This window comes from Pimephales promelas, chromosome 8 (assembly GCF_988280905.1).
Source record: "Pimephales promelas chromosome 8, fPimPro1.hap1.1, whole genome shotgun sequence".
Classification (NCBI taxonomy): Eukaryota; Metazoa; Chordata; class Actinopteri; order Cypriniformes; family Leuciscidae; genus Pimephales; species Pimephales promelas.
In genome coordinates, this window is record NC_142776.1 from 22,622,155 (window position 1) to 22,647,190 (window position 25,036).

The 25,036-nt window shown below is 37.2% G+C and overlaps 1 protein-coding gene and 1 long non-coding RNA gene across 5 annotated transcripts in view; one reads left to right on the forward strand and one right to left on the reverse strand.

Moving 5' to 3' along the window:
* pex5la (peroxisomal biogenesis factor 5-like a) overlaps positions 1–24,337 on the reverse strand; it is a 104,195-nt gene extending 79,858 nt beyond the window's left edge. For all 4 annotated transcript variants that reach the window (XM_039691696.2, XM_039691694.2, XM_039691695.2 and 1 more), the window contains exon 1: positions 23,947–24,337. In XM_039691696.2, the coding sequence (XP_039547630.2) occupies positions 23,947–23,967 (21 nt within the window). In that variant the 5' untranslated portion in view covers positions 23,968–24,337. The remainder of the gene's footprint in view (positions 1–23,946) is intronic.
* LOC148978101 (uncharacterized) lies at positions 18,636–20,969 on the forward strand. The gene is made up of 4 exons (XR_016169498.1): positions 18,636–18,681; positions 18,804–18,897; positions 19,130–19,165; positions 19,578–20,969. It is a non-coding gene; the product is annotated as an uncharacterized LOC148978101 (long non-coding RNA).
* Positions 24,338–25,036: the final 699 nt, after the last annotated feature.

The window sequence follows — 25,036 nt, forward strand, 5'->3', positions numbered from 1 at the left end:
ATTCACTCTCTGAAAATAGGTGCACTTTTAGAAAAGAAGAAATACCCCAAAACTCAAAGCACTTCACAACTTTTAATTTTCTGACACTCACTTGTCACGGAAGTCAAGCCATATGTACATGTTTTTAAACAGCCGTTCAGGTTTTTTTATTTTTATTATTCTATGGTTTTTTATCAAACAACACCAAAAAACAAGATTACAGAGACAAGAGAGCTGGGATTACCTCAAATATTTATCATCACTTAGCAAAGTAGTTTGTTTGTGGACACCACCAAGTCGTCGGGACTCAAGGGTTGTGACCAAAAGTGTGAATCTTATTGATTGGCCAGTTTTCTTCACAATGCAATGATTTTCGAAGTGTTTATTTTTTGTGTTGGTCTTAAATGCGTGTTTCCGTCAGAGAATAATAATAATAAAAAAAAAGGTAATTGTAACATTCTTACAATTCTAACTTTATTTCTTTTTAACTTATTTTTATATTGTTGTGTGATATAAAGTCAGAATTCAGAACTATAAATTTGCAATTTCGTCTTATAAAGTCAGAATTATTTTATCAGCATTGCAAGTTTATAATATAGCAATTCTGACTTACTTGCAATTCTGACTTTTTTTATTTTTACTGTGAAATTGTGAGATGAAACCTTGCAATGGTGAGATAAAAAGTCACAATTATGTTTTAAAATGTATTATGCTGTGGCAGAAACAAGATTCCATAATTAACAGCCGTTCATTTGAATTAAAATGTTTATTGCATGATCATTTGTCATAGTGTGAACAGGCCTTTAGAGTGTGGTCCATCAGCATACCGACATGCTTATAACAAACTCTTTTCAATCTCAAATCAGTCACTTATGAGCTGCCTTAAAAAAACAGCAGCCTATGTAGGGACTAGTCAGTGAGGCCACTAAATAGGTTTTGGAACAGAGCTAATGTCTAAATTTAGCGCATCCCTACCAGTCAGATCTGATTAAGATGATTCTGTTATGAATGGTTGTCTTGTTATTGGGCTTGAGAGGACAATAGTCTAGCTTAACTGTAGTTCCCAGCCTCTGTCTCTTTCTGAATTTTCTCTCTTTGGGCTGCACTAGACCTAGCCTGATTATCTTGACTTAGAAAAGGCAGGAAATCCAATTCTTCCTCACAAGAGACTCCTTCGGCTGGTGTCCTAGATCTATGATGCTATACCAAGCGTCTCTAATGCTCATGACCATACCTGCTCTGAGGTTTTGTTACTCAGAAAAGCTCCTTCAAGCTTGCAACATCTGTTGGTATATTTCCAACTTGGGCTCATTGGAAAACATATGCCTCTTCTTACATTTTTTCTTGATAAACATACCTCACAGCAGTTTCCAAAAGAAATGAATACAACATTTAATCCTCTTCATGCAAATTAAAGACTGACAGGATTCCTTGCACAACACTAGCCTATGTTATGACCTGAAAACACTTTTATGATAGTACATGCAAACTAATACATTTTGACATTATATGCGTCATAACCATATATACTTTAACCAGCTCCATAAAAATGGCTTTCCTAATGTAGTAAACTTGCTCAGTAGTTCACCTGGCACATGATGCGGGGCGCTAAGGTAAGAGTCCTGTGAAACACAAGGGATTATAAAAGATCTCAAAGACTTGTGGAAGCAAGCTAAAAGGGCATTGTTGTATCAGAAACTAGGCACTTTTATTTCAGTCTATAGCTATTGTTTAGGTTTAGTGTAGGTGGGACATTATTTTCAAATCCAATAGAGCATTAATTTTTTAACGCCAAAGAGTGGATGTTTATTTTCGAACTACAGCAATAGCCTACAACAACCAACGTAAAACATGAGAAGATACACATTTATCTGTTTCAGATAAAACTGGACATGTTTTACAGTAGCACCACTCACAGGACATTTTAGGCTACATTGAAAGGGTCGCAATCAAAATGTTCAAGCAAAATGTTCAAGCAAAATGAAATCATTTTGTAGAGATGTCACCAGAGGTACATATTTCCAGTGAGCTTTAATGAACAAAAAGTCTCAGGCTCAAATGATTCTTACTGTATTTTTCCAGATAGATTACTGGAATTAGTCAGACTAAAAGATGGCCTCTGAATCTATTACCATAATTACTATTAAATATATTACCATTACTATTTGTATAGTGTTACATGTTTTCTTTCCTTGGTGGTGTAGATGCTTTCATTCGCCGCACAACATCCTTTGATTGGTGGACAAGGTGAAAGGTGTTTCATATTTCAAGGTAGCAGGTGTTAAGCTCATGACCCCTCCTGCACATCTCGACATGTGTATGTGTGTAAGAGAAGACATGTTTGGACATGTTCGTGTGTGTGTGTGCATGAGTGAGTGTGGAGGTGTTACAATGCAGAGCAGGAAGCAAGAAACAGGATCCAAATGCAGCAGTGTTTTTATTAAATAAACTAGAACGAACATAGACTCAGACTTCAGAATAGGACATGCAACCCATAACAACATCAATAACCCACAATGACTGAATCAAAACACAGGGCTTATGCTGTGTTCCAGGCAGGTTTTTGAGCACGTAAATCACGACTTCAAACCACGACACATGACTTTGTTGCATTCCAGGCCAGTCACGCCAAACTACCGGAGTGCAAGGAATTGTGGTAGCTAGATGTAAACAAAACAGCATGAAGGACTTTACGGGGCTAATGTGCATTTGTAATAATTTCTGTCGCCAAAGGTGCTTACTCAAGATAAGCTGGTATAATTTTTTAATTTACTTTCTTTGTATATTTGGAAATGTATTTGGTATTAATTTATCTTTGCACTCAATGGACTGAAAACTAGTAAACTTTATATTGCCCTAAGTGTATTCTCACTACCTACCGCCTGCAGAAACACTGCATCGATAGGGGCTGCTATTGTTTTGTGTGGTTTCGCGGCCTGTGTGACATCAGAGCTCGTAACTGGGAGTACGTGTTCACGGGTGGAAAGCCACATGGTTTGACTGCCGTTCTAGTGCACTTTCGCGGGTATAAGGTTGGAAAAACATGGGTTAGAGGTTGCCTGGAACACGGCATTAAATACACAGACAACCAAGCTAAACAAGATAACAAGGGGGCTAAACACATGGGAAGACTAATCAACATAACGGGTGACAGCTAAACATGAAAAGACAGGGGAACACATGGCAGATAAGAACAATAGGGGATTGTCACGCTGATACGTAGTACTTCCGGATTCAGTGATCTTTGTGCACTGCCACTTCTGTTGAATCACATATCTCGCTGGCGAACTAATGACGGACTACACTAAGTTTATTTATATGGCATCCCTGGTAAATTAGTCTGATTCACTAAAGTGCCAGCTGCAAACAAACGTGCTACCTTGTTTTATTTTAAAGTTTTAATCCAGTTCTTCCTTATACTCAATTCATTCGGGAATCCATGAAAACTTACATAGGGTTGGCGTTGTTGGTTAGATTTACAAAAAAAAAAACAGAGCAGTGACATATATAGCCTTCGTCTCAGCCATTGTTGAACTGCGTCGGAGACATGCACAAAGTTGACAAATCCCACCCATGAAACCCGGAAGCGTGATATTCCCCTATACATAAAACCCACACCGTGACAGGACGTGCACAAACTGGTTTCATAGGTAAAACAGTGAAAACATTATATGGGAATGGTGGGATTTTTTTTTTTTTCATTGTGTAGGCATAATAATCGACAGACAGTCAGTATGAGGCAGCATAGACCGGATGCATGACAGGGGAACTTTAATGAAGAAAAAAATGCAGTGTGGCACAGTTGGCAGAAACACAAGAGAAAGTAGCACAGGACGGCACGGTGGTGCTGAAGTCATCAGGGCAACCCAGAACACTGTAATAGATGGCCGCAAAAGATCCTCCCGTGCAAACATACAACACTGTGCCATATTGTCTTGGTTACCCATGAGATAGGAAAAAAAGATTCTCATTTGTAAAGTAATAAATCTATTTTTATATCAACTGAAGTTGGCTAAAGTGGACAGAACATTATCAAAGATTATGGACTAATCTAGGAGAGGAGAGGGGAGGAGGGGAGGAGAGCATTTGAAAGAGCATTTGATTGTGCAAAAATCGTTGTAGTGCATGATGAGTCATCATTTATTAGGTCTTAATTAGTAAATGTGTAAAAAAAAAAAATTAAAAAATTGTGTATATCCGGTAAAAGTTAATTGTGATAACATTTTGGGGTAGCATATAGATGACCTCAAAGCAAAACAATAGACAAAGACAAATAGACAAGCTTTTTTTGATGTGTAGCCCATCATTGCTTTGGCTTGAAAGCAACAATTTGCTACCAGCTTTTTGCAGTTGTAGTATCTAACGTATACATTTCATTTACAACATATCTAAATGAACTCTGTTGTCTACTACCTTACTTTTTTAAATATGATTCAGAAAACACTTTAAAATCCTTTGAATATTAGCCCAAGCAGATTATTACGTATGCTTCATTAATCATTTTTTAACAAAAAACAAAACAAAACAAAAAAACACTTGGGACTTTTCTTTCTTTGACAATTTCTTTGACTTAAAAAAAAAATTATGAATTACATGGCAAAACCACACGACAATATGTACCATATAGCATGTTTAAATAGAGCTGTAATTGTCAGTGAAAATGCTGTGTGAAAAATGGCATATCTATTTCTAGCCACTAATGGATGTGAAAAAACAGGCCACATAGCAGCATTAAATAATACTGATTGTGATTACCCTTTTAGCTGCAGCTTATCTTAATTAGGCACGTTTGATTTTCTGAATTTCAATACTATATACTAGTTGGCAGCACATATAGCTATGGCACAAGAAGAAGCAAGAGTATCTACAGTATGTAAAATATTAGCAGGTTTAGTATGTACATTTCTCATGTTTCTTTTGCCTCCCTTCAGCTTGGTCATTGATGTCCTAAAGCATGCAGTGAACATGCATTCATGTGAACAGATTTAGTGCCTTCAGGACACTATGATTGGCTGATTACCTTGTAATTATTGCCTATCATGTTTGCAACCGGTCTACAAATCAGCTTAAGTGGGTTAAACCTGGAGATTTTGGTTGGTTTGCCCTTAGCAGTTTGCCCCTGCTGGGTGATTACGTTGTTATACAGGCAAAATGTTTCTCCATTGACAACAATGCAAAAGTAACTGTGCGTTTTGATTTAAATAAAATTCTCTTCAAGCAACATATAAATCACAAAAATGTCATTATATGGTTTATATTTCCAAAGTGTAATTTTTTTTTTAAAAAGGTTATTGAGAGCCCAAAATGCTCAAATATGACAACTTTAAAACAAAACAACAGCAACTAGAAATACATAAAATACATATATTTTTTTATATTTCTATATCAATATATTGTATTATTGCAGCTATTTTTTTTTCAGGAAAAAAAAAGATAATTTTGTAAAATCCAAAAAAGATTTAAAGATCTTTATTGGAAAGGGTTTAAACAATTATTGCACGTGCATTGTTGGAACAGTCCTTGAAGGGACACTTCACCCATTTGCATTAGGCTTTGTATCGTTAGAAACCCAGACATATTTTTGAATGTGCATCATTCCCTCATCTTTCCATGAGATGGGAGAAATAAGGATTTCAGTGTTGCAGTTCCTGCTTATGATGTAAAAATTGCCATTTTGCATAATTCTAAGCAGGAAGTCCCATATCTTGGTAGAGGGGTTGAGAAGCTAAATTTGAAATTTGTTTTACATTTTGACTACATATATGGCCCACTTTCAAAAAAAGATTAATGTTCCCAAAGGTGAAATGCTCCTTTAAGAAAACTAATGTCACAGTTGCAAAAACTTCAGACACTAAAGACAAAATATCCCCACAAAGATGGCAAAATCCAAAAACCTTGTCCTTGTGGGGAATACATTTTGGTCCCAATGAGGAAAATGGCTTATAAATCATATTAAAGGGGTCATGAACTGACTTTTTACATTTTATTATATTGTTGTCTGAGGTCAAATTATGACGTTCGCTTGGTTTTTGCATTCAAGAATATTAAAATTAATAGGTAATAGGCTATTTTCTACCCTAGTTTTGAGCCTAGCTGAAAAACACTCTGTTTTTATGGGCGTCTCGCACTGAAGACTTGGAAGTAAACGCCCACTGCTGTCAGTGGATAACAGTTTTGCATATTATAATGAGTTTCAACTCACTCGTCAGTGTATGCGGGGGAAATTGTTTTGAAAACGTCCAATGTTGTAGAACCTCATTTTGGCTGGAGGGACAGTCTCGATCGCACTCTTCGCCAGTAAGGTAGCAATCTCCGCTCTCATGACAGGGGCATTGCCACCGACCATAGTGAAGAGGACTCTCCTGTAGCAGGCGAACTGAATCGCTTAGCCGAGCCTGATAGTCTGTGCGATCCAGCGGGACAAAATTGGCTCAGAAGCGAAAAACATATCTGCATATTGCCAGCGTCCTCCTTTTCTACTTACAAGGTGCGGCGGAGTCGCCATGCAAATTCCGCAGAACCATGGCATTTCATTGCCATTGGCTCATTTTGTAATACTCAAAGAATGAAAGGGAACAACAGTTTTAAGTCAATGGAAAGTCCCCACCATGAACCCCCCCCCAAAAAAAAAATGTACTGTATGTGTGGCACCTTTCAGGTCCCGCAGGGCTGTCCATGTTTTACAAGCATGTACTGTCTGTTAAATGTGAAATTTTGTCAGGATCAGAATCCATTTAAAACTATGTTTTATACTATCATGTCATGCTATCAAACATGTTGGCCTCAATCCTATTGTAATCCCCTCTGACATCTGTAACAAAGTGGCCTGAGTCCTTCCACATTTTTAATGGGAGGACGGCTTTGATTGGGTGCTATGCATTGCCTGAGACACAGGCATTAACCAGCTGGGCGCTTTCTAGTCACAACCCCTGTTGAATCGCTTGGCCTCGGCTTTGACAGGAAGCTTGATGACCTGATATGGCAGCTCTAAGCCACACATCTGGAAAGCAGATTAGGAGAACAGAAACCATTCACACGTAATGCTGAGAGAGGCCAGATACAGGACTGGCTTTATCGCTTGTGTTTTCATGGGCACCACGTCAGATTGCTTTGAAATCACTTGGTTGTATTCACAGCTGCACATGAGGCCGTCAGAGCCGCTGGTCGCCAGACAGACTCATTTAATCCATTTCACATGCTCGGCAATGCACCAGGAGCAAGGTGTAATCAGGATGTTTGACCTGGACATTGTTTTACTGAAAGGACACTCAATGTCCATGATTTATTTTATTCTGTAATTCACTTTTATTGGGTATATGATGAAGACAAGAGGAACTCAAAGAAGGGCGGCATGTACAGATATGTTAAAGGCATGGTTGACCCCTCCTCCCACTGTATGATTTTCCTTCTTCTGTGAAACATAAAAGAAGATATTTTGAAGAATATTAGGCTGTAACTTTGGACCACATTAACAGCCAATATAAAAAGTACTATAAAAATACTCTTCAAAATACAATTTTTATTTAACAGAATAAATAAAGTCATACAGGTTCAGAATTGCATGAGGGTGAGTAAATGATAGAATACATTAAAATATTTGGGTTAAATGTCCCTTTAATTTTCTATGGACATAAAGAGAGAAAAAAAAGGATAATAAAAACTACTGTAATTCTAACTGTCTAATTGAATAATTTTATAAATATTACTTCAAAAATTTACATCAAGACAAATTATATACATACATAATTTTATCATGAATGTTTAGAAATAAAATTACAAAATCATTCAAAAATATGATACGCTTCCTGTAGCAATATTGTTTTTGTCAATTGCCATGAATTTCCTCAGTCATGGCCCGATCTCAACTCAGACATTTGTGTAGCAAGCTACTCTATTTGTGAAAAAATAAATTACAAAAGAGAGAATAAGGAGCGTTTTATAGTATTGCGGCAGTTAGATTCCATCTATGTTACTGTAGATACGGGTCGGTAAAGGCCTGAATATTCAATAATGATTGGTGAAACATTCATGCATTAAAGGGTTGATACTACTTCCTTACATTTCAAATTGAAATTAATCCTGCATTTGTTCCCTCAATTGGAATTTAAATTTAAATTTAAATTTTAAAAGGCTTTCTTAATTCAGATCACCCTGGTGGATGGTGTGTGTGAGTCGAAACAGTTAGATCTCATTCTACCTCTCCTTTACATCATATCTATAAAAGACCAAAAAAAGCACCTTAAAAGCCACTATTTTGATCATGGTTTAAACGTGATCAACGTGATCTGTACATTTTGGGGTGTACACGTCGAGTGTTTGTAAACCCTTGCACGTTTTACTGTAAATTATTTAACCATGTAAATTACATCCATTAAAACCTATGCAAGACTAACATTGTCGGAAGCACATATGGTCCAAATGAGGGCTACCACAGGAACCTTGCCATTACTAACTATAGCACAGTGATTGGAAATAAGAGCTCCTGTGTGCCAGAAAGCTGTGAAAGTATTTAGTTTAGTAAGCCCAACAGCTCGGATCAATAAGGGATCGTGTTGCAGGGGCATCACAGTAAAGTGATATTTGTACCCACTGAAGTCCCTGTGCACTGGAAGCCCACGGCGTCCCCCTCAACAGTCCAGACAAATTTAGACTGGCCATTGGCTCACTTCCACCTATTGATCTCAAGGTATGGAGCTGCAAAGCTGCTTTCAAGTGTGCATAATGCACTCAAAGAATAAAAATAAATTCATCATCATCTCCTTTTCGCTTTTTCTTGTTCCTTCTCCATCACACCAAATGAAAAATGTGCACTGCATGATTTGATCTGTTCATCAGCAATATTCTTCCAAGTGAGAGAAAAAAAAAACATGAAGTGCTGGTTGCAATCAGCCTCAGGAGGTTGAGAAGAGGTGCATAGATTTTGGGACTGACAAATGATAGAGGCTATAGAGCTACAAGGCTGTGTTTTCACTCGAGTGCTTTTTTGATAGAGAGTAAGACGCAAGCTCTACCACGGCCGTATAAATGCCAATCTGCATAAACTAATCACCAAAATTCTGCTGAGGACTTCATCGTGGAGGGCCATTTTGTCAGACTTGTCTTCGTGGCTGCACTGGAGAGCGAGGGCTCCGTGTGAGATTAGACAAGTACCATGGTTTTGATTGCACAAGCCACGGAGAGATCGGAGTAATCATGCCATCCATCCTCATTTCCTAAAACAACGCGGCGGGTCACAAATGTGACGCAAGGCAATCCAGAACTACAGTAAATGAAGTTGGGAAATGATTGGGCATAAACGTATTTCCCCTCAAGCAGCAATTACTGAGTGAGTTCATCACCAGCTGTTTTATTTATTATCAATACAATACATGGTGCAGAGCATCAGATTGCAATTTAAAGGGACAGTACAGTTTTTTTAACGAAGCCTCGCCTAAGCCAGAGAGAAGCCTGAGAACAACAATGGTCTCATTTCAACTGACATTTGTTTATTGTTTTTAATCCTCTTTTCATTCACACAGCTTTGTTGTTAAGCTCGTGGCATGTTCCTCGGTTGCCTCAGATGTTACAAAGACAAAACAAATTAGATAATTAAGATACATTAAGTGACAAGTTGAGATAATTATGAGGTACAAGATCTTGAAGATGCAATGTATTATCATTGTGAGAATTAAATTGAATAAATGACTTAGGACACAGCTGTTTTCCTTTGCTTTCAGTCTCAGACTTGAGAATTTCATGCCAGGGCCTGGCTCATGACTGACCTTTGCTTTGGCAGACACTGCTGGATAGGATCTGTGCCTGAGGATGGGATTTAATTGACATGGTCCACTGCTTGATGGTTTGCTAGTTGGACTGGTATCATGACAATCAGAAATCATTTGGGTTAAAAATATAGACAATCTGTTCAGCCTGCAAAGCATGTGTCTGAGATTAAAATGTACGTGACATTAGATTTTATTAGGGCAGTTTATGAATGTAGATCATTGTCATTATACATAATATTTAGAGGAATTTTCTTATTGTCAATGATGGTGAGTGATTTGCGTTCGTGATCTGAATGCTGTAAATCCTAGAGGGTACAGCACATGTATTGGTGTTTTTTTTCCAGTTTTTTTATTATGTTTATGTGTAATTATACTATTCATAATTACTAATGATGTGTGTGTGGGGGGGGTATATATATTCCATACCTAATGTAAATAAACAAATATAATACTGTGAAATTTTCTATTTTATTTCTATTTCTAAGAACTCTTTTCTATTTTATTATATTTGCTGAAAGTATTAATTTATTTAAAAGAAAGATCCTAAATATTTTAACGGTGGTATATATATATATATATATATATATATATATATATATATATATGGCACATTAACAGATTGTCCCTCCTACAGAGGTGTAGCAGGGACAAGGAGAGGTGAGGATATTTTAGAAAGAAGTCTTGATTCTATGAACATATAAATGCAAGGATAATCCAAAAAGGCAATGGTTATGGTGAAGACACAAGAGACGAAACAGCTTTACAACAAAAGTATTTGACTGATAACTACAGACTGAAACACAAGGGTATAACTGAGTAACAAGAGGGATAATGAGGAACAGGTGTGGGACTGTAGTAACCATGGAGACCAATAAAGATATAGGAACTAAACATAGGAAAAGAAACCAGACACAGCAGACCAAGAAAACTAAACACAAGGAATCTTGAGAATAACTGGTCACATATATAAATAGTAGACTCGTTTATATCCGTAAATACAATTATTTTTACACCGGGTGCAAATACCATCTTTCTCACTATGACTTTAAGTAAACAACCCCCAACCTTAATTAATGTAGATTGACTATTTTAGTTTATTCAAACATTTTTTCTTATTGGTTTGTATGTGATTTTCTTTTCATCTGTTACCACTCAATTTGTTCCACTAAGCAAATAGTAATGTACTGGTTCCTCACTGGCGGCAAGAATCCACTTTACTCTATTTGCTGACAAACAGCCCCCTGCCACCAGAGGAATTATCTGCCATGCTCAAATGCTCTCATTATACAGAGCTATTTCTATGATGCACTCACATCATCCAATTTAGTAGGATGTCTTTGGAGAAATGGAAACTGGTTGTGACACTAAAACGTGACCTTTGGAATTGATTGTAAGATTATAATTGTTTTCAGCTTTGTTTTTTAGAATGTTGGCTTTGCCTGAAAGTTTATGATATATATAGTAAGAGCTTGTCATAAATGCTGACAAAGCAATGTACTGGGTAACTAAAGAATTATGTTACAGATATGTTTAAGTCTAGACCACTGAGTCATATTTTTCTAAATAAATTGTTTAGAATTGAATATGATTAATAATTTCACAAGGAAAGTATATTTGTTTACAAAAGATAACTATAAAAGACTTTAGATGTACATTATAGAACTATTTATATTATTGATAGGGACCATAAGAAACCCAATGGATAGGCTATATATATCAACCCCCCGGCTAAATGTGATGGGAGGAAAACGAGCATTTGTGGGTAGATTTATAGTGGTGTGTACTTTGTTTGGAGTGTGTGCTTCAGGAAGAGTTTGGCTGGGAAAACCAGCTGTTTCAGCAGAAGGAATTCCATAGATAAAGAAAAAGTTCTTACACTACACAGCCGCAACCTGAGAGAGCCATCTGTGTCTCAATAGTCGACTTGAGCCCCATGACGGTAGCCAGACTGTGTGGTTGGGGGTCAGTCTAACACACACAGACAAACACAATCACACACACAATCACACACACACACACACACACACACACACACACACACACACACACACACACACACACACACACACACACACACACACACACACACACACACACACACACATTGTATCCATGAACACCTGGTGGAAATGTGCATGTAGGCCAATGGCTCGTGTCAGTGTTTGTAATACAAATGTGTTCCCATAGCTCTCATATATGTGTGTTTAAGTTTGTCCGTGATCTGTTTGTCAAAGATTACTACTGATGGGTGCAAACAGAGCTAGCTGAATGTTCTTGTTGGACCTGAAGTGTTTGAGGACCGTGAGTGATTTAAGAGGTTAAGCTCATCAGAGGTGACCGAAAGATGGGCCGTTTTATCAGACCAAAATAGAAACATGCTGCTGTTTGCAAAGTTAAACCATACCATCAACAGTCTTCCTATTTTACCCTTCCTATGAATTCTCACAATTTATGTATTTTTGGATTTATTTATTGTTAACCCAGTGTATGCTTAATTCTGTCGGATTAAGGCAATTCAAAATGGGTCTAGTCCATGAAGAAACGCAAGCAGAATGAATTTAAAAATGCAAACTGTTCATAAAACATTTGGATGAATGATTTACTGAATAATTTACACTAATTCTTCATGGTTGTATTCTACACTGCGCACCGCACCAATAGCAATAACTGTGTAATGTTAGTGTGTTGCTGCTAAGATAATGGCATAATACCATTATCTTATGGCATAGCACACAAATACTAAAAAATATTAACTTTTAATTACACTGAAATATTTGAATTGATACTTTTTAGTATTTAATTAAATGTACAAGAAACATACATGTATTTACCTACCTTTCAAAAGTCAGTAAGATATTTTTTAAAAGAAGATATGGAATAAATTGATAAAAATTTAGAGTAAAGACTTTTATCACTGAAAAGTGGAGTAATGGATAAGAAGTCAGCTTTGCCATCACATGAATAAATTACATTTTAAAACAAATTACATTTGAAAACTGATTTTAACATTATTTCACAATATTAGTGTTTTTATGTATTTTTGAACAAATAATTGCAGCCTTGGTGAGCAAAAGACCTCTTTCAAAAAATCTTGTATCATGGGATTGACTTTTCCAAATAGGATACATGCTATTCTGTCTCAGAATCTGGCCAAAACAAAGTATCTAGTAAGCAGAATACTTAAGATGCCTTCCTGTTGGAACAGCTTTTGTGTCAAAAGGGCACCTATGATGCCTAAAAGTCTGCATCCATAGGCCATTCACTAGCTTTTCGGAAGAGAGCTTAGGTTTCAACACGTCAGCCCAGTGTTGTCGTGTGCCATGTAACAAATGTTGTTTTACCATTTTTGCAATCTACGTCTTCTACACCACAAACATGCCTTTTTTATTCCCCTTTTTCCTGTTTGCATTACACTCCTGTCAAGCATGGTCATCTAAAGGACAGATAGCATGATGCCCTTTGACCTTTTATACTGCATGCAGGATGATCTCTTCTGTTTCTGGGTAGGGAATTCATCATGCCAGCGCCACTTGACCTCAGCACATGTGAGCTTGTGTGGAACAGATGGGACCAGGCAAGGGTTTAGGTCACAGCTGTGCTGGAGGCACTGCCCCCTACGGATATATCCTTGAGTATCCTTTTTTAAAAAGCCCTCTACTGAGGTAAACCCCAAACTGCCTGCCAGTGTTGTTGTTGCTTTCTGTACTTTTCCCCCTGTAATGGCAGTGAAACAATGTTTTGGTTGGCATATTAGTGTTTATTACGCATATTTTAGAGGTCTAAAACAGGAAGTGCCTGAAGTGCCAGCTTTAGTGCATATAATAAATTACTGTGTCCAAAGAGCAGTTCCATGCATTTCAGGATGCCAAAAAGTCAGAATTAGCCTTTCTGACACTTTTTACTTCACTCTTGTGGGAACATCTGTTATAAATATGCGTCCGTGTATATTTAAGCACACTAAAATGTGTTAAAGACAGTCAAATAAAAATGTCATCATTTACTCACCCTCAAATTGTTCCAAACCTGTATGAGTTTTTTTCCTTATGTTGAACACAAAAGAACATTCATTCTGAAGAATGTTGGTAACCAGACAGTTGACAGTAGTCATTGACCTCCATAATATTTTTTCCTACTATGGAAGCTAATGGCTAGCAAAATTTGAATGGCTATCTAGTTACCTTAAAATATCTTCTTTTGTGTTCAACAGAAGAAAGAAAATCATACTGAGTTTGAACAACATAAGGGTGAGTAAATGATCCTTTAGGGTTACATATTCCTTTAAAGGGAGCTAAAAGTATGATATTGTTTATCAAAAATGCAGCTCTTTTCCAAATAATGGATGTCAATGATTACCAAGGATTTTGAATGCAATATTTTTGTCAACATTTTTTCACAGAAAGCTATGGTTTCAGAAGACTTTAAATATAACAGATAAGTCAGACGGACTATATTTTAAAATTCTTTTATGGTGCTATTTTTGTCCTTTATGTAGCTTGACAGCGTATGGTCCCCATCCAATTCCACTGTATGGAAAAGACAAGAGATCAGCTGCTTAAAATCTCCTTTTGTGTCCCAAGGAAGAATGAAAGTCATACAGGGTTGGAAAGACACGAGCGTTAGTGAGTGTCATAATGTTTCAGAATTTTTGGGTGAACAATCTCTTTAATGTCTTCTGTTATTCAAAAATGTGCTGTTTAAATGCCGCAATGTTCTAGCTGACAACATACTGTAAAGGCTTGATTAAAGTATCTGGAATTTAGGATTCAATTACAGCAAAAGACGGCCTGCTGTGAGATGAAAAAAATCACATCTCTACCATAAATCTTCAAACATCAAAAGGAAGAAATCTGACTACATTCATACCCTCAGTTGCTGGTCTCACTTCATGCAATTAAGCTCACCTTCTTCTACAGCAATTATCTTGATTGTTTATATCAAGATTCTCTCAGATTCGGTTACTTCCACCAAATGTTACGTAATAGATTTTTGAGACAATTTGAGACAAAAAAAGCTTTAAACATTAATTTGAAAAATCAGAGCAGTCTCTGTTTGTTTTTTCCTCTGATCTCTGTGGACTAGTTTCTAGAATGGTTTGGTTCAGCTAATTAGTATGAGAGAGAGAGAGAGAGAGAGAGAGAGAGAGAGAGAGAGAGAGATTAAAAAAGAAATATGAATATATGAATCAATATAGTATCTTTGTTCATCACCACATTTTCTATAAGATGTCCATAATTGTTTATGAGAAAGTGCAGTAGTTGCGATTTGAAAATCCCAACTAACACCAAGAATAAAAAAATAGTTTACACTAGCTGCTATTTTTTAAGAGCTTTAACTATGTAATTCCAAAATGAAATACAACTGAAGTGGGTGGTTGGGAGTCATGTTCACCCAGTTATAATGGAAGCAGCACCCCTGCTTGCACTGGTGCCACTTTAAAGAGATTAGATGAGAGTCCATATTGGTCTCCAAATTTTCCAGCAGCAAAGCACATCCTACCTTCCCAAATGCCTAGCCTCTTTTGACGCCTATAGCTGATGAGTCCACCATGGACCCTGATGAATGGCTGCACTTAGAGATGGAAGAGGCATAGACAGTGGTAACTGCCACCCTTCCTGCAATGAGTTTGAATTTAAAGCTCAAAGGAATTGTTCCTAACCAACCTTCTCATATTACTATATTTCCATATCGCAAGCTCAGGCTGAGATTCTTAATTCTTCAAAATTAAAAATTCCTATTCCCTCAATGGCAACCTTGGTTGGTTCCTGTTCATTAATTGCATCCCTAAATACCAGCATATTTAAATTCATGAACATTAAAAAATGTAATCTTATGCTTTCTTTGAATCCGCAGAAAGAAAGAAAACCAAAGCTAACACACAATTTTGCACTCTGGGATCATGCTTTTCCAATATTTGTCAAGCTGAGTACATCAAAAGAAGCTTCTTGATAAAAGTCTTTCACTGGCCTTGCAACTTTCCCTCCACCCATAAATTTTACATTTCTAATTAATTATATATTAATTAATTATCCTCTTATTTATGCATTACATAACAGAGTTTGCTAACAACTCTCATGTAAGACCCTCATAATTTATTTACTGCCCTTACAGAAGTGACAGAGTCAGACCAACCATCACACTCTAAAATGAGATAAAGATTCCACAAACACTGCTCCGTACTCTCCAGGGGTAAAGCGAACGCTATCACTTATTCGACTTGCTCCGGCCTGTTTCTCCTGACTCGTTTCCTGCTGATCTCAAGCTGATTGTTTTCCACACAGGCCTTGAGTTTTGTCCTCTCAGATAAGTGTCCATGAGAGACGTGACACACTCAGCCTAATCAGCTTTAACAGGTAAAAGACAAAATAGTCCCTTGTCTTTTTTGTTTCTTCAGGAATTTAGCTTGAAGAGTTGAAGCGGTGATGTAAAAATATCCCCTGTCAAGAAGCACACCTTGAGTGAGACAGATGGTCTACTGATTTTATTTGAAAGGCTGCCACATGTATTAAACTGTCGTTCTTCCGGACATTATCAACAGGATTCAGTATTATTGTGACTGTTACTGAGCGACATGCACTCTCAACGGCTAGGCAAACTGATTGCGTAATCGCTGAAAATACCGCATTAAATCATAATGTCATGTTAGTCATAACACACAAGGTGTCACACAACCTCTTTTTGGCATTACATTTACAGTGTAAGCATTTGGCAGCTTTGACACAAGCTATACATTTTTTTTATCAGCATACAGTACATTGGAAACTGAACCCATGACCATGGTATTGTATGGACCATGCTGTACCAGTTGAGCTATTTAAACATGTTCCATTAACATTTACGTCCATGTCTTTGGATAAAATATGTACCCTCCAGCTTTCTTGACAGTCTACTTTAGTACAATTCATTTCATACCATTAAATGCTTCTTCTTTTTTTTTCCACTGAAAAGGAATCAAAAGTTTCTTAACAGAACAGCTGTAATCGATTAACCAAAAAACTTTCTCTTACAGGAATAGATTACCTAAAATTTATAATTGTGTTAGGATTTACTCAGGTGCTCAAACTCATGTGCTTTTCTTTGTTCAGTGGAAAGTAAGGAGATATTTTCAAGATTGTCTTTTTGGAGCTTGATTGTATTGGACTTTTATATTATGGACAAAAAGTTAGCGTGAAATTACTCCATACAATTCAACTGGTATACTGCAAGTCATCTAAAGTTCGATTATTTATGATGAACAGAGAAATATGTAAATCAACCAAAACATTGATCAACACACAAATTACATAAAATATGGTGACATAAACAAACAACTGAAAAAATCTTTCAAATATATTCTTTCATTCTTATATAGTAGAAAGAAAGCATTCAAGTTTGGACCAACATGAGTGTGAGTAAAATACTTTTTTTTTCATGGGTGAACAGATTTCAGCTCTTCTAAAATGTCTTTGGAGGTTTAGACTTCTGTGAAATCAGAGCATGGCAGTCACTTATGGAGCTCTAACGTGTTTGTATAGTATAGACTCTACTAAAAATTATAGTTCACCCCAAAATTTGAAAATACTGTCATTATTTACTTAACCTCGGTTTGTTCCAAACTTGTGTGACTTTCTTTCTTCCACAGAACACATAAGCTCGCCTATCGATCGTCTTATTTACACACATGAAATGATTTGGGTTCTATCCAGGATTTCAGTTCTAAATTAGTAGTGATATTGGTAGCATCACTACTAATTTACTGTTCGTCTGTTATAATGGCGAATATATCGGATGTGTGTCTTATGTTACCTCTGAGTGCAGGTGAGGAAACATTTGAGCTGCATTCGGAACAGTTAGAGCTGAAGTCCATGGAGAAGCGGATCCGAGATCGGCGATCAGTGATTGGATCCTGGATGATCCCACAGCGGAAGACACGAGCCAGGACCAGAGCAAGAACTTCTCTGCCCCTCCAGGTCTTTGAGATCTCCACCCAGAACCGCTTCTCCCTTCTTCGCGAACACAGTCGGATCATCGGCATTTCGATGGTCCTTATCCGTGCTACCTCAGGTAAAGGTCAGCGCACTCACTGCTTTCCTGGTGTTCATGTTCTAGATGTTCTCCACAGGTTCCTTAGATCCTGAACGGTGACGAGCATATTCGAGCTGTTGCGCTGCACGTGGGAGTGAACGAACATCAGGCTGCGGCAGACTAAGGTTCGGAGGTTCTGATGAAGGACTACAGGAGCCCGATCGAAACGGTACGTAGCACAACGCCTGATGCAACGATCATCATGTCTGGACTGTTTCCCACGTACTGACAAGGACATAAAAGGTTTAGTAGATTATTTGCACTTAATTAATGGTTAATCTCATGGTGTAATGAACAGAAACTGCTCTTTGTAAATAATTGGAATCTGTTCTGGGAGTGACCTTGACTCTACCGTGCTGATGGCCTGCACATCCCAGCAGAATCGGAGCGGCTATTCTGTTGAACGGGAAATCGCAATGGAAGACGATTTCGATATATCTATATCGAAATCGCCTTCCATTGCGATTTCCCATATTTCTAAATATGTTTAGTGAAAGGTAAAACTTCCGAAATCTCAGTGTAAACAATGCGTGACGTAGACGCGCGAGAGATCACTTCCAGCGTAACGTCTAGAGACGGTTCAGTTCGGTTCAGTTGGACATCTGATTCAGATCAGTTCGACGGCTGTTACAAGAGGTAAAAACGATATAAATACTGTTCGTTTTCTCACACAAACTGCTCGTTTCGTGTCTCAGGCCATCAGTGTGTACTTACATTTACGAGTCATTAAATCATTTTTAATTTTGACTTCTCTGTACATGCTCTTTGAGGTGAAGCGACGGAGGACCCCCTTAGCCTCCAGTGTATGACAGACAACTCCGGTTTGACCAAAAAATGCTGTGGAAACAAAGACACCTACATCTTGGATGCCCTTGAGGTAAGCTAAAACATATCAAAAATTAATTTCAAAGTGAACTATCCCTTTAATATTATGAACAGCAACTAGCCTATGCTAAGTATTTCCCATCTGCTTTTCTGCTATTAAATAACGTTCGTCAGCTCCAGTTTGTATCCAGCCTCTCACAGAGACTTCAGATGGCCTAACACCAGCAATGAGATGACCAAACGCCTGTGAAGAGACGACTCGATGCCGGTGATATGTTATACCCTAAATTAATACATGATTAACTAACTGTATTTTCTCTATGTACATTTCTGAAATACACTTTCTGAAAAGCTGCTTTGAAACAATATCTATTGTGAAAAGTGCTAAACTAATAATTTTGAATAGAATTGAATTGAATCAGAATTTTTAAAAGAATTTTGGTAATCATTGGTATGGACAAAAACACAGATCTCAAAATATTGTCTTTTATGTTCCACAGATGAAAGATCATCATATGGTTTGGATCAACATGAGGGTGAGTAAATGATGACAGAATTTCCATTTCCGAGTGAACTATCCCTTTAAGTGGGAAGTGAACAAACACTTTATAGGTCAATAAGGGATTGAACCTGCCGTCTTTTCATTTTGTAGAATTTTAAACCTCTGAGGTACATTTGAAAATACAGTAGCTGCATAAATTGGTTGGCCACAAAATACAATGCATTTCCCTTCACATTTTTTACAGTTTGCAGAGTGCTGTTATGTAACTTTGCTGTTTCCATCAGGGTGCTTTTATAATTTGGTTGTAATTTTATCACATGTATAGCAGCATTGCCTGTAACACCATTTATTTAACCTCCATTAGCCCACAAATGATTAATCTATGCTTATTGCATTACTATTCAGAGGATAGACTCTCTAAAACTATCTGTCTTTTTCTTTCTCAGACTTTTCTATAGGGAAAGGCCCTGAAAGGTCATATTAAGACCATCACACATAAATCAATAGCTGTCACAATTGTAGGGTCTCTGAGAGCCCACTCGCCTCAGTGTGCTGCAATCTGGGCCAGCATATTTCACACTCACAGGTGTCACACAAGCACGTCTCAATCTCTATTTTTGAGCTCAGCTCAAAAGGCGAGAGCCCAAGATGAACTCCCATTCACCTTCCCACCAAAAGCACTATCACTGTCAAAGCCAGAGGTGAAACATGAAAAAGCCAACCTCATTCCTGCCAGCCTATAATAGCAGTGGTACGAAAACATTGGACAGGGTTGTATCTGCACACCTATGGGAAATCAAGGAGACTCCATTCACAAGCCAAAACCACACAATGGCATTACACAACACAGCAGCTCTATGAGGTACCCATTAGGCAGGCATTTAGAAAATGGCAGGATAACATTGCATTTTTTTATATTTTATCTATGATTAGAGAACAGACCAAGAGCCCAGTAAATGCTATACCAAGGCTCTGTTGAGGGTAATGGCCAATTGTTAGCCAACAGAACAACTGACTCTGAAGTATTTTAGCCTACTGTACCTAAGACATGTCATGTGACAGAGCTTTAGAAAAACAATGCTGATATTCAGAACAAAAGGTTAAATGAATGCACGTATATGTGTGAATGTGTGTATAAATGAGTCTTGTATACAGGTTATACAATTATACAATTCATATACCATTTCAACAGTTATATAAACAAGCTAAGACAGAGTAACTTACATTGTACACACAATTTGCCAATGGCAAGTTATAGGGGAGCGCGGGGCACAACCTAACGCTGCATGGGCTAAATGTAACACGGACCTTTTACGTAGTTACTCAGGGTCACGCAGGTTGTGTTTACGCTATTTTTCTCTCGCTGCCATAAGACGGTCTCCTGTGGATTTGTGGAAATTTTTGGTAATATTTTGTGAAGACGCTGGACAAAGAGTGTTTTGTCACAATGCAAGTACATTGTTTCATCATAGGTTTTTTTGGTTCCAAATCTAACTTTATATTGCCTCAATCACTGTCAATCATTTTTGGCTCAAACATAGCACTGTTTTGAAACATGTCAGCAATTCCTAGCAACTGTCAGCTAGGCTTAAAATATCTAATACACAGCGGGGTTAGTTGTAGCACAGTGTTACAAATAAGCCGCCAAGTGTACAATGAATTAAATGAAAACAGGGAGCCACAACTTTTCAGGTTTGAGTATTTATTTATACATTTGACTTTGTTGGACTTTCACAAACAATGCTGGAATTTAAAATGTTTAAATGCATCGATCAATCTTGTTTATTTATTAAAAATATGGCCTGTTTTTAATGCAATAAACCCTTTACATTTTGATTTTAAGCTCATTTGTATTATTATTATTACTGTTATTATTATTAATAATAATAATTGTACATGCAGCTGCCACACACAAATCTAATTCAATTGCACTTAAAAAAAGATTTTATTTATTATTATTTATTGCAAAACTGTGCAGCCCTTTTCTATGTCGATATTGATCCATAATAGAAGGATGATTGGATGAGGGATGGATGTATGGATATACATCTATACAGATTCACAAACAATATCAAAAAATAGTACTGAATTATGTGTGTTACACACAAGTGTTACAACTAACCCCTCTGTCTCTTACAATTAACCCCACATATGGGGTAAGTTGTAACATTTGCACTTCTCTCACTTTCAGTGCAACTACGAAAATGGTAGGTCCTAGAAAAAAAAAAACTTTAAGTGTTCATTTGTAGCAGAGATGTGTATGTTGCTTGTGTAAAAGACATTATCTAACCTAATTATTTTTTAATTAATTGAGCCAAAACCAAAATGCGTTAGGTTGTGCCCCGCTCTCCTCTATTGTCTAATGTGGCTCACTAGCAAAATAATGCAGCCAAAGCTGGATCTAGACTATTAGCCTGGAAAGCCATATGAGCAGAGTGATTTAAAAAGTGATGCATGGGAATCATAAAGAGCCATAATTTGTAGAATCAATAATAATTTCATGGTGGTATGGTTGTTTATAATTTATGAAATAAATAAAAAGCAAAAATCAGGAACTGATACACTAAGTGAATACTGAACTGTGACACCAAAGATTCTTAATTGGATTATATAAAAAGTTTTGTGTAGGGAATCGGACACACAGGCTAAGATTTTCTGAAAAGGAGATGAAAAGGAAGCATATGTTTAGAGAACAAGAATTACTTCTAAAATGACAAGTAGACCCTGAACTGAGCAAAGAGGTATAGAGACACTCCATTAATTCCTGAATATGCAAAAGATGCCCCGACTAATTAATAAGATATAAAGGCACAGGAGCTTTTGCTAGCGTTCCATAAGGTGCTTTATCTTGGGCGGACAGTGTGGCGCATTCTAGCCACAGCCAGAGCAATACAGACAAATCACGCAGAAAATAGCTGCACTTTTGGACTATTTGTGATGCCCATGTCTGAATTTCAAATTAATCTCAAACAGCGGTGTATGGCTGTAAAGGGCAGGAATCACCCAAGCAACTGGAGTTATTTATAGTAGGCTAATAATTACAACACGTGTTGTTACACCTAATGTAAGCAGATATTTGTTTTAAACGGGTCAAATAGCTCTTAAAATAAAACTATTTACTGATTGTCACGGGATAAATATATGAACAATTCCTCTTGTGTTTTTTACGAAGGAAATATCATGATCGGCTGAGCTATCATGCTATGCAAGTATTAAAAAAAAAAGTTTTTGTATTAGCCTATATATATTATCATCAAATTGTTTTTAAAGATGAAACGATAGAACTTACACAAAGAAATTTGGTTTATGAAAATGATCAGTGGTTTATACTGATTTCCAATGCCCCCTAGTGTGGTGAGAGGCTGGTGTTTAACAGCAAAAGCTGTATGTTCACAAACACTCCACAAGGTAAAACTTTGAAAACCAAGTTTTACTTTAAATGAACTTTATTAAAACCAGCAGCAACGCATGATAATCTGTTAATGACTGATATAGGTTTGAACCTTCATTGTTTTGAACTCTTCATGGCAGTGCTGCTATGTATATAATGTGCACATGCAAACTGTTTGGCTCTTATATACTCTGAGATGGCTTTAAAGGAGAATGAGCCATCACTGTCAAGATAAGGGTGTCTGTTTAGGTAAGGAGGAGCTGCAAAGAGCCCAGTGAAGGACAGATAAAACATCTGCTTTGCACAGAGAGAACATTTCCTCTTAAATTACCTCCCTACCTGACAGAGAAAATGTGATATCTTACTCTCCCTAACTCCCCAAAGCCTGAAATAAAAGCCTCTAACATGATGAGAACAGTTATGAATAGGATCATATGAGACTCTTATCAAGTGTCTGATTACCGTTGCCTGAAAACAAATCTATTTTCTGTCTCCTGGAACATTAATAACACAACTGAACAATTATTCTCTTGCAATATTGCATATAGCACATAGTTTTAAATTAGATATCAAGGTTTTCAAATGTGAAAGTATGAGTTGTGTCGAAATGCTGGACAAACTAGAGAATTATTGTAAATATAATTCAAATAAAGCCAAACATATCTAGGTAACTGAATACACATAGCAGACCATAGAGACAAAGGGTATCAAAAAGCTACTCTGGTTTCCTAAGATGCTTTAATAGAAGTCATAAAATATTCAGCTGGAGTTGTGAGACTTGGTAAACAAAGCATTGCCTGCTTTAATTTAGCAGTTACATAATTAACAGATCTTCATCAAAAGCAACACAATCAAACCTTATTGTTGCTGTAAGCATAGATGTTCAAAACACACTGGTGGGTCTCATTTTGCACATAATGTGATTTATGGATTGCTCCTTCAAGTTCAACTGTGTAGGCCTATTTAAAATACAACAAAATATTGGGTAATCCACTACTGGTGATAATGTAACAAAGTGTGCAACTGCGTTTATGTTTATGCCAGCGTTTTGTAACTGGAAACTTTCTTTTCTGCAAAGAGAGTACTTTACTTTTTAAATTTTCCAACTGGCACCTGCGTCATGGTCACTAATAGCACTGCCTTAACATGCATTAGTTTAAAACATAAAAACATTTGGAGACTACAGTATCTTAAATAATGAACACAATAGACATCAACAGCAAGCAAGACTCTTTACGAGGAGGATAAAATCCAACTTGATTCATAAAACTTTGACATGATTTGAATGCACACATCACTGGATAATTGCACCTAACATGCTTCCAGTGCAATCCGGTGATCTCAGTTTAACTAAAATAATACAAATAACAGCCATCATAAATATAAAGAAAATCATTGTACGTCTTATGTGAACAGAGTCTTACCTGCAAATGCCCCTGGTACATATTTAGTAGAGAATAAAAATGGTCCCGGTCTATGGATCACAGCTAGATGAGCAGAAATATAATGACACTTCTAATGTTCATGCGTGCGAGAGTGTTCTGAAAGTACTGAAAGAACTGCTCTTTAAATTGAGACCAGTTAGGGAAGCCGACACACTGGAGCTGTCTCGTGAACCAAGTGCTGAATTTACGCGCTCACGATTGCTTTCGTCACCGATGCACTTTATAAGGTGAGGAGGCTTGCAAGCTTCACGCGCGCCGGCGAGTCTCTTCACCAACTTGCTGAGGCGCGCGATGGATGCGCTGATCGCTCGAGAATCCTGGCTACGTCATAATCAAAGACCCGATGTGGCTCTCAGCGTTTTATCTTAGTTGGTCTTAAGCTATTCCTCCCTCCTTTAGTTTATCAGACCCCCCCCCCCTCCCCTCCCCCCCCCCCCTCTCTCTCTCTCTCTCTCTCTCTCTCTCTCTCTCTCTCTCTCTCTCTCTCTCTCCTTGTCGACTGTTCTCCCTCCTCTCCCCCAACGGATTTAGGCGGAGCCGGTTCCGTCATTCACAGAAGCGTCTCTGCACGAGCAGATGCACAGTCCAGGTGTTTTAATGTTCAGCTGTAGCGACTAAATAACTAAATCGAGTGAATAGATATCCTCTTCGTGTGATGTTCCTCTTATCTTCTGAGCAAGGAGACGCCACTTGCATTTGTTTTGCTTTTGTTACATAATAGTCACTCAATTTTCAGAGGTGTGATAGTGAAGCAATGTACTGTAGCAGGACACATGCTTATTAAAAACATGCAAAATAAATGCTTTTTTGCTTATGTGTGTTTTAAATTAGCCAAAAGATCTTGTTGACTTGCACTTAAAAATTAGGCTAAACAATATGGACAAATTCATATTTCAGCTAATTTTAACAAATTGTATTACATTAAGTGTAGCTAATGTTGATATTATATTAAGTTAGCCTAAATCTAAATACTGATTCATAAAGCTAGAATTGTGTCTTTATTATATGCGAGAAAATAAATGATCCAAGAGAGAGAAAAAGTTATCACACTGATAGCAAAAAAGCATTT